Source organism: Heterodontus francisci, chromosome X, assembly GCF_036365525.1.
Source record: "Heterodontus francisci isolate sHetFra1 chromosome X, sHetFra1.hap1, whole genome shotgun sequence".
NCBI classification, from domain to species: Eukaryota; Metazoa; Chordata; class Chondrichthyes; order Heterodontiformes; family Heterodontidae; genus Heterodontus; species Heterodontus francisci.
Window position 1 is genome coordinate 11,052,017 of NC_090421.1, and position 12,775 is coordinate 11,064,791.

Consider the following 12,775-nt stretch of genomic DNA (forward strand, 5'->3'; position numbering starts at 1 on the left):
ACAGAATGCTGTGGTGCAGAGGGGTCTGGGTGTCCTCGTACATGAATCACAAAAAGTTAGCATGCAGGTACAGCAAGTAATTAGGAAGGCAAATAGAAAGTTGGCCTTTGTTACACAGGGATTGGAGTATAAAAGTCTTGCTACAACTGTACAGGGTGTTGGTGAGACCACACCTAGAGTACTGCATACAGTTTTGGTCTCCTTACTGAAGGAGGGATAGACTTGCATTGGAGGCAGTTCAGAGAAGGTGCACTAGGCTGATTCCTGGGGTGAAGGGGTTGTCGTATGAGGAAAGGTTGAGCAGGTTGGTCCTATACGCATTGGAGCTTAGAAGAATGAGAGGTGATCTTATTGAAACATATAAGATTCTGAGGGAACTTGACAGGGTAGATGCTGAGAGGATGTTTCCCCTCATGGGGGAATCTAAAACCAGGGGGCATAGTTTCAAAATAAGGGGTCTCCCATTTAAGACAGAGATGAGGAGGAATTTCTCCTCAGAGGGTTGTTAGTGTTTGGAATTCTCTTCCCCAGAGAGCGGTGGAGGCTGGGTCATTGAATACATTCAGGACTGTGTTAGACAGATTTTTGACCGACAAGGGAATCGAGGGTTATGGGGCCGGGTAAGAAAGTGGAGTTGAGGCCACAATCAGATGAGCCATGATCTTATTGAATGGCAGAGTGGGCTCGAGGGGCCGAATGGCATCCGCCTGCTCCTTATGTTCAAATCTGGACCCTATGCTAAACTGATCCCTGTCCTCTTTATTGCAGAAATTCAGACGCCGAGTGCAAGAATCAACCAAAGTGCTGCGGGAGCTTGAGATCTCCCTCCGAACCAATTACATTGGGTGAGTGTGTTGTGCACTTTTACATGCCTAGGAATTGCGCTCACTGCAGAGTCATCAGAACAACAGCAGCCTTCATCTATACAGCACCCTTAACGTGCAAAAATGTCCCAAAGTCCCAAATGGAAATAAGTGCGGGAACTGACATCCAGCCAGGGAGCGAGAGATTAGGAGAGCTGACCGAAAGCTTGGTCAAAAATAAGCGTTTTGGAAAGGTTTTTCAAAGGTGGAAAGGCTGAGGGATTTTGGCGGAGAGTTATAAGGAACAGGGTCGAGGTGGCTGACGACTCTTCTATTAGTCGTCAGAGGGAGTGTTGCACTCAACAACAACAACAACTTGTATTTGTATAGTGTCTTTAATGTAATCAAATATCCCAAGGTGCTTCACAGAGGCATTATGAAACAAAATATGACACCAAGTCACATAAGGAGATATTCGGGCAGATGTCCAAAAGTGTGGCCAAAGAGGTAGGTTTTAAGAGAGGAGGGGAGGTTTGGAGGGAATTCCAAAGCTTCGGGCCCAGGCAACTGAAGGCCTGGCTGCCAGTGGCGGAGAAATTAAAATAGGGGATACTGAAGAAGCCAGATTTAGAGGAGCGCAGAGATCTCGGAGGGTTGTGTGGTTGGAAGAGATTACAGAGATAGGCAAGGTGAGGCCATGGAGGGATTTGAAAACAAGGATGAGAAAGAGAATTTTAAAATTTGAGGTGTTGCTTAACCAGGAGCCAGTATAGGTCAGCAAGCACGGGGGAGATGGCTGAACGGGACTTGACGCGAGTTGGGATACGGGCAGCAGAGTTTTGGATGCCCTCAAGTTCACAGGGTCGATTGTGGAAGGTCAGCCAGGGGTGTGTTAGAATAGTCAAGTATGGAGCTAACAAAGGCATAGATGAGGATTTCAGCAGCAGAAGAATCAAGGCAGATGCCAAGATGGGGCGATGTTATGGAGGTGGAAACCGGCGGCTACGATTGGATAGATAAGAATGGAACCAGGTGAGAGCAGTCCCACCCAGCTGGATGACAGTGGAGAGGAGTTGGACGAGGATGGTGTGGTCAACCATGTCAAAGGCTGCAGACAAGTCGAGAAGGACGAGGAGGGAAAGTTTACCTTTGTCACAGTCACGTAGGATGTCATTTGTGACTTTGATGAGAGCTCTTTCAGTACTGTAGCAGGGGCAGAAAGCTGATTGGAGAGATTCAAACATGGAGTTCCGGGAAAGATGGGCACGGATTTGGGAGGCAACAACACGTTCAAGGACTTTGGAGAGGAAAGGGAGGTTGGAGATAGGGACGGTAGTTTGCAAGGACAGAGGGATCAAGGGTTGATTTTTTTTTTTGAGGAGAGCAGTGTTAATGGCGGATCTGAAGGAGAGAGGAACAGAACCTGAGGAGAGAGAGCTGTTAACAATCTCAGCTACCATGGGGCCCAGGAGTGGAAGTTGGTTGGTCAGTACTTCAGTGGGAGTAGAGTCGAGGGAGCAAGAGGTGGGTCTCATGGACAAGGTGAGCTCAGAGGACATGAGGGGAAATAGGAGAGAAACTAGAGAAGAAACCAAATTCAGAGTGAGTGGACATTCAAGACGGAGATGCAGAGAGGAGCAAAGATAGCTGGACCTACTGGCAGAGTCCACAGGATCAGCACTGGGAAGGGTGAGTTGGGCAGGAAGAAGATTGGGAAGATCTGCCCCCAGGGGGCGCACTGGGCAGGAAGGTTGGCGTAGGAGTAGGATGGGGCAGTTGGAGTTGCTACTTGTGAGAGGCAGCGATGAGTGTCCCGATGGGCTGTTTTGGAGGACACCAGGAGAGGCACCGAGGGAAGCTGTAGGCTTATCTAAGAGGAGGTCAAGCCTGGGATGACGGAAGTTTAGAGTCGGTGAACTGAAGTGTGCTGGAGGGAGGCTGAGGCTGGAGGAAATTGCAGTGGGACAAGGACATGCAGTGATTTGAAGACTAGGATGTGGAGTTCAAACTTAATATTTGGGGTTGGGAGGGAGTTGTGGGGGTAGGGGGGGGTGCAGGAGAGGAGACACAGGGTTGGTCAGCGAGGACAGGGGTGATGGGTAATGGGTGGGGGGGAGGTAGAAATAACTTCTTCCTTTTACCTCCTGGAGGCTGGAGGCCGGAGGCCTGAGGCCTAGGGTGAGAAGGCGGGGGGAGAAGAATAGAGGAAATATAAGGGTGTCACATTTGAAAATTGGAGTAATTTTGATAAATCAATAGCCATGTCTTCACCTTTTGGCTAATTTGCAACCAGTCCTGCTTCACAATGCTCAGGCCCTGTTTATTCTTGAAGGGAAAAATAAGCAAACAGCCCAGGCTAGTAAAAATGAAAAATGTGCTCTGGCCAACACTGTTGAGGTGATGCATTTTTAATCTGGAGTTGGCATTCAAAATGTAACTGAGCTGATGAATGTTGGGAGGAGATGAAAACTGTTGTTGGACTTTCATTAATCGGATGCTTACGAGATCAATAATTCACGAGGGCAGTCGGTTTGTGAGGATGACCAGATAGAACAGTTCATGAGATTGTAGAATTGTAGAGCACAGAACGAGGCCATTCAGCCCATTGTGCTGGTGCTGACGGTTGGTCCCTTGTCTCCACTAATTTCTTGGCTGCAACTAAACATATCTTTAAAAAAAAAATCTACAGAGTGGTGTGGCAGGAATGATTGTTTTAAATGGTATCAGGGTTTGGAAAAACAGGAATTATTAGTATTGCATGTTTGAAGTACATTTCACACAAAAGCCGACCTTTAAACTTCTCTTGCCCATCTACAATTTGAGGAACAAGAATTCGGTGTTATCCTGTCTTGTTTCTGTATTGTCTACAAGAAAGACTTGCATTTCTATAGCGCCTTTCATGACCTCAGAACATCCCTAAGTGCTCTGTAACCCATGAAGTACTTTTGAAGTGTAGTCACTGTTACAATGTAGGAAACGTGGCAGCTAATTTGCACACAGCAAGCTCCCACAAACAGCAATGGGATAAATGACCACATAATCTGTTTTCGGTTTTGGTTGAGGAATAAGTGTTGAACAGGACACCAGGAAAACTCCCTCGCTCTTTGATATAGTGTCATGGGATCTTAAAGTGGGCATGGTAGCATAGTGTTAATGTTCCTGGATTAGTAATCCAGAGGCCCGGACTAATGCTGCACAGACATGAGGTCAAATCCCACCATGGAAGCTGAAGAATTTAAATTCAGTTAATTAATAAACTTGGAATAAAATGCTAATCTCATTAATAGTGATCATGAAACTACCAAGTTTGTCGTAAAAGCCTATCTGGCTTGCTAATATCCTTTAGGGGAGGAAATCTGCTGTCCTTACCCGGTCTGGCCTACATGTGACTCCAGACCCACAACAATGTGGTTGACCCTTAACTGCCCTCTGAAATGGCTGAGCAAGCCACTCAGTTCAAGGGCAATTCAGGATGGGTAACAAATGCTGGCCTTGCCAGTGATGCCCACATCCCATGAACGAATTAAAGAAAATCCAAAAGACAGCATCTCAGACAGTGCAGCACTTCCTCAATACTGTACTGAAGTGTCAGCCTGACTTATGTGCTCAAGTCTCTGGAATAGGACTTGAACCCACAAGCTACTGTCACAGAGGTGAGAGTGCGAACAACTGAGCCGCAACTGATTCAGCTTTTCAGAACTTCAGTCTCTGCAAAAACCATTTCCAGGTTAGTCACAGAGTGAAGCTAAAACCATCGAGGTTTACAGCACAGAGGGAGACCGTTTGGTCCATCATGTCTGTGCTAGCTCTTTGTTAGAGCAGTCCAAAACTAATCCCACGACCCCATTCTCTCCCCACAGTCCTGTATATTCCTCTGCTTCAAATATTTATCCATTTTACCCTTAAAAGATGTAATGGTCTCTGCTACAACCACTTCCTGTAGCAAAGCATTTTATGATTCATCAACCCTCTGCAAAAAGTAATTTCTCCTCCCCTCACTTCTCTCCCACTCAGACGATTTGAAATTGATGGTTCCTCGTCACTGACTCCCCAGCCAGAGGAAATACTCATTTCTTATTGACCCAATCAATACCTTTTCATAATTCTAAAACCCTCTTTTCACTCTACTTTTGGGCTTCCTTGCTCCTGTGAAAATGCCATCAATATCTTGAGTCTCTCCATATAACCGTAGTTTCCTCCCCAAATTTCCCTCTTCTCATGCCCAGTCTTGTGCCTTAGCTCACATCTGCGGTCAAATTTGAAGTATTGGGTTGGAAATCCATCTTGGATGGTCACGCAACATGGGTGGCCCCATATCGATCCCACTTGTATGCCCTGTCTGGTATTCAGTCTAGTTAACTTCAGTGGAACGGAATATCGGACTGGGTACGTAAGGCACTGCCCGTGCATTTCTGCCCACTTTGAGTTTCTACCCCTTTGTCTGTAGTTTCGGGCATCACCCTTCAGAAGGACATTAGTGCATTGGAGAGGGTTCAGAGAAGGATGACTTAGGGCTCTAACTTGTAAAGAGAGGTTCTTAGAACTGTAGGATAAGGGGGGTGGGGGAGCAAATTGAAAGGCAAATCTGGACAAATGTCAGGAACCCACCTCTGTGCAAAAACTGAACAATGGTTGGAATGGAATAAAAACGAAGTGTTGGATATACTCAGCAGGTCAGGCAGCATCTATGAAGAGAGAAGCAGAGTTAACATTTCAGGTCTGTCATTCAAACAAACTTTCTAAACATGCTGAATTTCAGACACAAAATTCTATGTTCCCCGTAATTACCAATACAGGGTAACATGAGGTTGCATCCATTTGTTTTCCTTCTGAGCTGTCAATCACCATGTGGGTGGGAAAGCCACAGTCAGACTGACGCTAGAACATCACATAAGAAATAGGAGCAGGAGTAGGCCATTTGGCCCCCTGGAGCCTGCTCTGCCATTCACTAAGATCATGGCTGATCTGATCCTAATCTTAAATCCACTTTCCTGCCTGCCCCCATAACCCTTAACTCCCTTGTAGATTGAAAATCTCTCCAACTCGGCCTTGAATATGTTCAATGACCCAGCCTGCACTGCTGTCTGGGGTATAGAATTCCAAAGATTAACAACCCTCAGAGAAGAAATTCCTCCTCATTTTCATCTTAAATGTGAGACCTCTAATTCTGAAACTATGCCCCCTAGTGCTAGATTCTCCCATGAGGGGGAACATCCTCTCAGCATCTACCCTGTCAAGCCCCCTTAAGATCTTATATGTTTCAATATGATCAACTCTCATTCTTCTAAACTCCAATGAGTACAGGCCCAACCTGCTCAACCTTTCCTCATAAGACAACCCCTTCATCCCAGGAATCAACTGAGTGAATCTTCTCTGAACTGCCTCCAATGCTAGTACATCCCTCCTTAGATAAGGAGATCAAAACTGTATGCAGTACTCTAGGTGTGGTCTCACCAATGCCCTGTACAGTTGTAGCAAGACTTCCCTATTTTTATATTCCATCCCCCTTGCAATAAATCCCAACTTTCCATTTGCCTTGCTGTACCTGCATGCTAACTTTTTGTGATTCATGTACCAGGACACCTAGATGCCTCTGTACCACAGCATTCTGCAGTCTCTCTCTATTTAAATAATATTTTGCTTTTCTGTTCTTCCTACCAAAGTGGATAACCTCACATTTTCCCACATTATACTCCATCTGCCAAGTTTTTGCCCACTCACTTAACCTATCTATATCTCTTTACAGACACTCTATGTCCTCACAACTTGCTTTCCTACCTATCTTTGTATTGTCAGCAATTTGGCTACAGTGCACTCTCCCTTCATCCAAGTCATTAATATAGATTATAGTTAACTAACTATTGCACTTCTTAAAAAAAATAAATAAATAAATAAAATACAGGCCTTTGATATAGGCAAAAGAAAATGACATTTCAAGGGTTAAGCCAAGGAGGTGTCTGAATGAAAAGGAATATAATCTGGAAGGGTTGGGAGGCAAGTTAGTAAATGAATGGTGGACATACAGTTCGGAAATGCTATTGTACAGCCTCAATTACACAGCAGGTTGGCCTCGAATAGCTGGGAGGAAAAGCCTCCCATTATCTGTGTTGCAATGGCTTCCTGCAGACTGCTGAATCCACGAGATCCAGTGATAACACTGGTCCCGCGTCACAATCCTCTTGCAGATGGCGGAGTACATCGTATTGTTGAATGGCCCGCTGGGCAGGATGTTTAGAGATAAACAGTTCTGCGCATGCATCTCGCCTGGGAAGCTGTGCTGAAAGCAGTGAAGGAATTGTTGCAGAGATCCTGTCCTGTCGGAGGTTTGTTGCCAGAATAATAATAAAAAAAATACATTTGGGATGTGTGCAATGTTTGTTGATGGAGCATAAATCTCCTTGGAAAAACAAACCTGTTACCCTCTCCCTATAGGGGTCCTGCTTCTGGTGCAGGTCCAGATTCATTTCCGCTGTGCTTCAAAGTCCCCTGAAGGCTGCGTTTCCATACGATTCGCTGGAAGCAGCAGACCTGTACCCGATGGAAATGGACCCATTGCACTGGCTGCAGCATGAAGGAGCTGAGGAAATAAAAAAACAAGTGCTCACAATTTTTAAAAAAAAAAGTTAGATATGAACAGTTAGTAATCTGAATGAATGGCCAGAAAGTCCTGGTCAAGCACAGCAGGCTTGCCAGAAAGACAGAGAGACTCGCCTTTATCTATTCATTGTATTGCATCCCTCCCAAGTGCCTTGAGGTGTTTCACAAGTGATGAATTACTTCGGAGTGCAGTCATCGTTGCTGTGTAGGCAACTTGAGCTAATTATGTACTGGGCGTCAGAAAGAAAGGTGGGTTAACACTTTGGTAGAGGCCTTTTGTTTAAAGTCTGAGTTATAAGGAGTGTGTTGTGCATTGTGCACTGTGCTTCTGTGTATTTCTCCAAAGCTTCAAATGCTCCTACTGTTGGGTTCCTCAGCCCACATACCAGGCGCTGATGGATGCATATAATTATCGGAATGGCATCTCGCATTTCTCTTCAATTGCCAGAACATTAGCTCTGTTTCAGCCCCAATCTATCCAAGATGTATATCTTTAAAAACTGTTTTTTTTTTTTTTTCAAGCCTCGCGTTTAAAATTGTAAACATTTCCTGTCTGGCTAGACCTATGATCCCACATGAGCCCCTGTCCAAGTGACTGTGGCCTTTGGCTGTCCCTGTCATTGCTCCTCATCAGACCACTTTGTAGAGAACAAAGACCCCATGTGGAACTGAGACGCAGGTCAGCACTGAATTATAATGGGGCCAGATCGAATCTGTGGAGGGGAATAACGATAAGTACCATAGTCTTTATTAAATCATTTGGGATTAATCCACTGCACAGGTTGCCAAATAAAGTCTAGTTCCCCTAAAGCCAATTTATGAACTGAACGAGTACACATAGAGGCCTGTGGACTGAGTCACCCATTAATGGACGATTGAAGGAATAGCATAAAACTAAAAGGTAATTGTGAGAATGATGAGGTAACTGTGAATCATTCAAATCTCTCCTCCTTGTATTCTGAAAGCCTATTTGCACCCATTCCCCCCCTCAGATGGGCACCCACACATCCAGGTCTCCACACACAGCAAGGAGCTAGTCACCTAGCGACAGCTTTGGGACTCATCTAGTGAAGGACTCAATGGGACGCTGTGGTGACTGGCATTCTTCCTTGCCATAGACACCAATCGGAAGGTGACAAGACCACAAAGCTTCAATACCAACTGAGTTAAATGGGTAGAAACGACAGGCCTATCTTTAGGAGGGAATATCTTTGAATGTTTGCAGTAGATTAGGAGTTTTCTGGAGCCTGCCCAAGATTGGGAGGAGTAATTGACACCAAAAGTACATTGCCACTGTGTCAATCCCATCCCTCGTGGCACATGGTGTATTTTTAACCGTGCTTTAATTACCCATCAATGCAAGAAATTTAGTTACATAGAATATACAGCACAGGAACAGGCCATTTGTCCCGACTGGTTTATGCTCCACACGAGCCTCCTCCTACCCTACTTCATCTCGCCCTATCAGCATATCCTTCTATTCCTTTCTCCCTCATGGGTTTATCTAGCTTCCTAGTAAATGCATCTATGCTGTTTGCCTCCACTACTCTGTGTGGTAGCAGGTTCCACATTCTTACCACTCTCTGGGTAATGACGTTTCTCCTGAACTCCCTGTTGGATTTATGAGTGATTTTTTTTTTTTATTATTCATTCATGGGATGTGGGCATTGCTGGCTAGGCCAGCATTTATTGCCCATCCCTAATTGCCCTTGAGAAGGTGGTGGTGAGCTGCTTTCTTGAACCGTTGCAGTCCTTGGGGTGTAGGTACACCCACAGTGCTGTTAGGAAGGGAGTTCCAGGATTTTGATCCAGCGACAGTGAAGGAACGGCGATATAGTTCCAAGTCAGGATGGTGTGTGACTTGGAGCGGAACATGCAGGTGGTGGTGTTCCCATGTATCTGCTGCCTTGTCTTTCTAGGTGGTAGAAGTTGTGGGTTTGGAAGGTGCTGTCAAAGGAATCTTGGTGAGTTGCTGCAGTGCATCTTGTAGAAGGTACACACTGCTGCCACTGTACGTCGGTGGTGAAGGGAGTGAATGCTGGATGGTGTCGAGCTTCCTGAGTGTTGGAGCTGCAGCCATCCAGGCAAGTGGAGAGTATTCCATCACACTCCTGACTTGTGCCTTGTAGACGGTGGACAGGCATTGGGGAGTCAGGAGGTGAGTTACTCGCCACAGAATTCCCAGCTTCTGACCTGCTGTAGTAGCTACAGTATTTATATGGCTACTCCAGTTCAGTTTCTGGTCAATGGTAACCTCCCAGGATGTTGAATGCGGGGGATTCAGCGATGGTAATGCTATTGAACATCAAGGGGAGATGGTTCGATTTTCTCTGGTTTGAGGTGGTCATTGCCTGTCACTTGTGTATGATACTTGTCACTTATCAGTCCAAGCCTGTATGTTGTCCAGGTCTTACTGCATGCGGACACAGGCTGCTTCAGTATCTGAGGAGTCGCGAATGGTGCTGAACATTGTGCAATCACCAGTAACCATCCCCACTTCTGATCTTATGATGAAGCAACTGAAGATGGTTGGGCCTAGGACACTACCCTAAGGAACTCTTGCAGTAATATCCTGGAGTTGAGATGATCGATCTCCAACAACCACAACCATCTTGCTTTGTGCTAGGTATGACTCCAACCAGAGGAGAGTTTTCCCCCTGATTCCCATTGACTCCAATTTTGCCAGGGCTCCTTGATGCCATACTCGGTCAAATGCTGCCTTGATGTCAAGGGCAGTCACTCTCACCTCACCTCTTAGATTTACGGCTCCTTGTTTTAGACTCCCTCATGAGTGGAAACATCTTATCTACGTCTACCATATCAAAACCTTTCATAATTTTAAAGATGACTATCAGGTCACCCCTCAGCCTTCTCTCTTTTTTTTTTAGAGAAAAGAACCCCAGCCTGCTCAGGTAGATATAATCTCTTAGTTCAGGTATCATTCTAGTAAATCTTTTTGGCACCTTTACCAGTGTCTCTATATGCTTTGCATAATATGGAGATCTGAACGCTGCACAGTATTCTCAGCGTGGTCTAACCAAGGTTTTATGATTCCTTACAGGTGGTAGTGTATATTGTATTGTTGAATAGCTCAGTTGGTTGGATGTTTGGAGATCAACAGCTGTGCATGTCCATTTTGCCTGGGAAGTTCTGTTGAAAGCTGTTGGACAGAACGTAAACAGATTTGCAGAGATGCTGTCCTTTAAGAAGGCTTGTTGCCAAAATAGAAATAACTTGGAATGTTGTTGACATAGGATGTGAGTTCTCCATATATTAATTCTACTCACAGCTTGGCCTACTTTGTTGGCCTGCCTCAGTTTCCTGCCCCTTTCCTTCACCTTGATCTGCAGCCCCTTCAGTGGGAGAACGCTGAGATTGACCAGGACTAGGTGGAGCTTATCTAGTCTCCATTGTGTTGCAGTCACAGAGGTGAAGTCTTGGGTTCATAACCAGATTCCAACTGCTGCCCATAAGTGCAGAGAAGGTTGTGTTATGTTGTGCACTTGTCTTCTGTTGTCCATCTTGATGCCCATCAAGTTGAAGTGGACGATTTTTTTTTTCAGCATGTGACATCTGAAGAGTTACTGTATTGCCCAAGCGAAGAGATTTTGCTGAAGGGACACTCGGAGGACTCCCAGAGGCAGATGCTGGCGTCTGGGTGCAGTGTTGGCATGCTCAGCACACTGGGTCAAAGGCTGAGCAGGTTACAGGGAGCGAAAAAGGAGAGCGAGCCCACCTTGAGTAAGAGCTGATCTCTGTGCCCCGTGTGATTTTTGACATTTTTATTGGAAAAACCTGCTTGCCTTATAGAAAGGACAAAAATGCCATTTACTTGAAATTCCACACAACAGTCATTCCCAAGATTCTTTTTATTCATTCAGGGAATGTGAGCATCACTGGCAAGGCTGGCATTTGTTGCCCATCCCTAATTTCCCTTGAGAAGGCGTTGGTGAGCTGCCACCTTGAACACAATTGTGTGGTTTGCTCGGCCATTTCAGAGAGGAGTCAACCACATTGCTGTGGGTCTGGAGTGACATATAGGCCAGACTGGATAAGGACAGCAGATTTCCTTCCCTGAAGGACAAGAGTGAACCAGTTGGGTTTCGATGACTATCTCGTTGTTTGACGATCACCATTATTGATATTTGCTTTATAATCCAGATTTATGCAATTAACTGAATTTAAGTTCCCCAGCTGCTTATGGTGGGATTTGAACTTGCGTCTGCAGACCATTAGTCCTGGCCTCTGGAATACTGGTCCAGTAACATAACCACTACGTTGTCATACTGCTGTATTCAAGATAGCATCCAATCTTGTTTTGCGTTGGTTTTTGTCGTCAATTTTTACCCCTTTGATTGTCCTATTTTCTCACCCATTAAATCCTCCTGGGTGCAGATCCATCGATACCCCATCCAAGTGACCATACTTCATGCATGAACTTGGACAGGGAGTTGTTGGTGGGTTTTTCAACCATGAAGGCCACCTGAGCCTCATCCTGTTTCCCCGAATGTCCACACAGCGGCACTTCCCCATGGGAGTTGCTGGATAATGATCAGAAACGGGAACCCTGGCTGGTTTCCTTCCTCCCCTCCCAAGCCTGGGGTTGGTGAGGCCAATTGTAGCATCGATCAAGTCATTTAGGCCAAGATGACAGGTTAACAGTTGAACTTGGAATCTTCCTCGCTGGTTGCCACAGTATCACACAAGGCGCACTGAACCGAACTGAGGCATCAGAGCAGCTATTGTTTTTTTGGGTCGGGTGTGTTTGGGAATCATTTTATTTTTGGCAAATCTTTTTTTTTTAAAAAATCATTGCTTCAGTAAATAGGACAACAAGCAATAAGATGGAGGAGACTTGCATCTCATTCATCCGGACGGGATATGAAAACAAAAGCTGACAGAAGAGGACAAAGGAGACGGTGTTGGCCAATGAAGAGAGGAGATAATTCACCTTCAAAAATAGCATCCTTTTTAGCAAACAAATAAACAAAAATGGAACCACAACAACGTCTGTGACCTCAAGTCACTTCAATTCCGCACATGAGGAAGAAACAGTTTGCCTGCAGCATACATCCTATCTGATGCAGGGCCTCCATATCCTGCTCATTACAGTTACTGCTATTTTGGTCTATAGATGCATTCAGAATCAGCAGGCCAGAGTTAAATGGCCATATACTGTATTGGGTACACAAGCAGCGCAGACATGAAAAACAGCTCCAGAAATTCACTTAATGGTGTGAGCTGGTGGAGGAGGAAATGATCCACTTCCTCCAAATCAGAATGTATTGCTGCTTCTCCATAATGAAAATTAATAGGCCAGTGATTGTTCAAAGAGGCAGGATGCACTGGGTGAGCTCCTGATCTCAGGTTCAAAT

At 45.3% G+C, this 12,775-nt stretch overlaps 1 protein-coding gene across 6 annotated transcripts in view; it reads left to right on the forward strand.

Moving 5' to 3' along the window:
- The window catches only part of LOC137358585 (formin-like protein 3), a 179,560-nt gene that overhangs the window by 90,067 nt on the left and 76,718 nt on the right, over nt 1–12,775 (forward strand). For all 6 annotated transcript variants that reach the window (XR_010971245.1, XM_068024592.1, XM_068024593.1 and 3 more), the window contains exon 4: nt 769–845. Coding sequence is in view for 5 of the 6 variants with exons in the window: in XM_068024592.1 (XP_067880693.1) it covers nt 769–845 (77 nt within the window). In the remaining variant the exon portion in view is untranslated. The remainder of the gene's footprint in view (nt 1–768; nt 846–12,775) is intronic.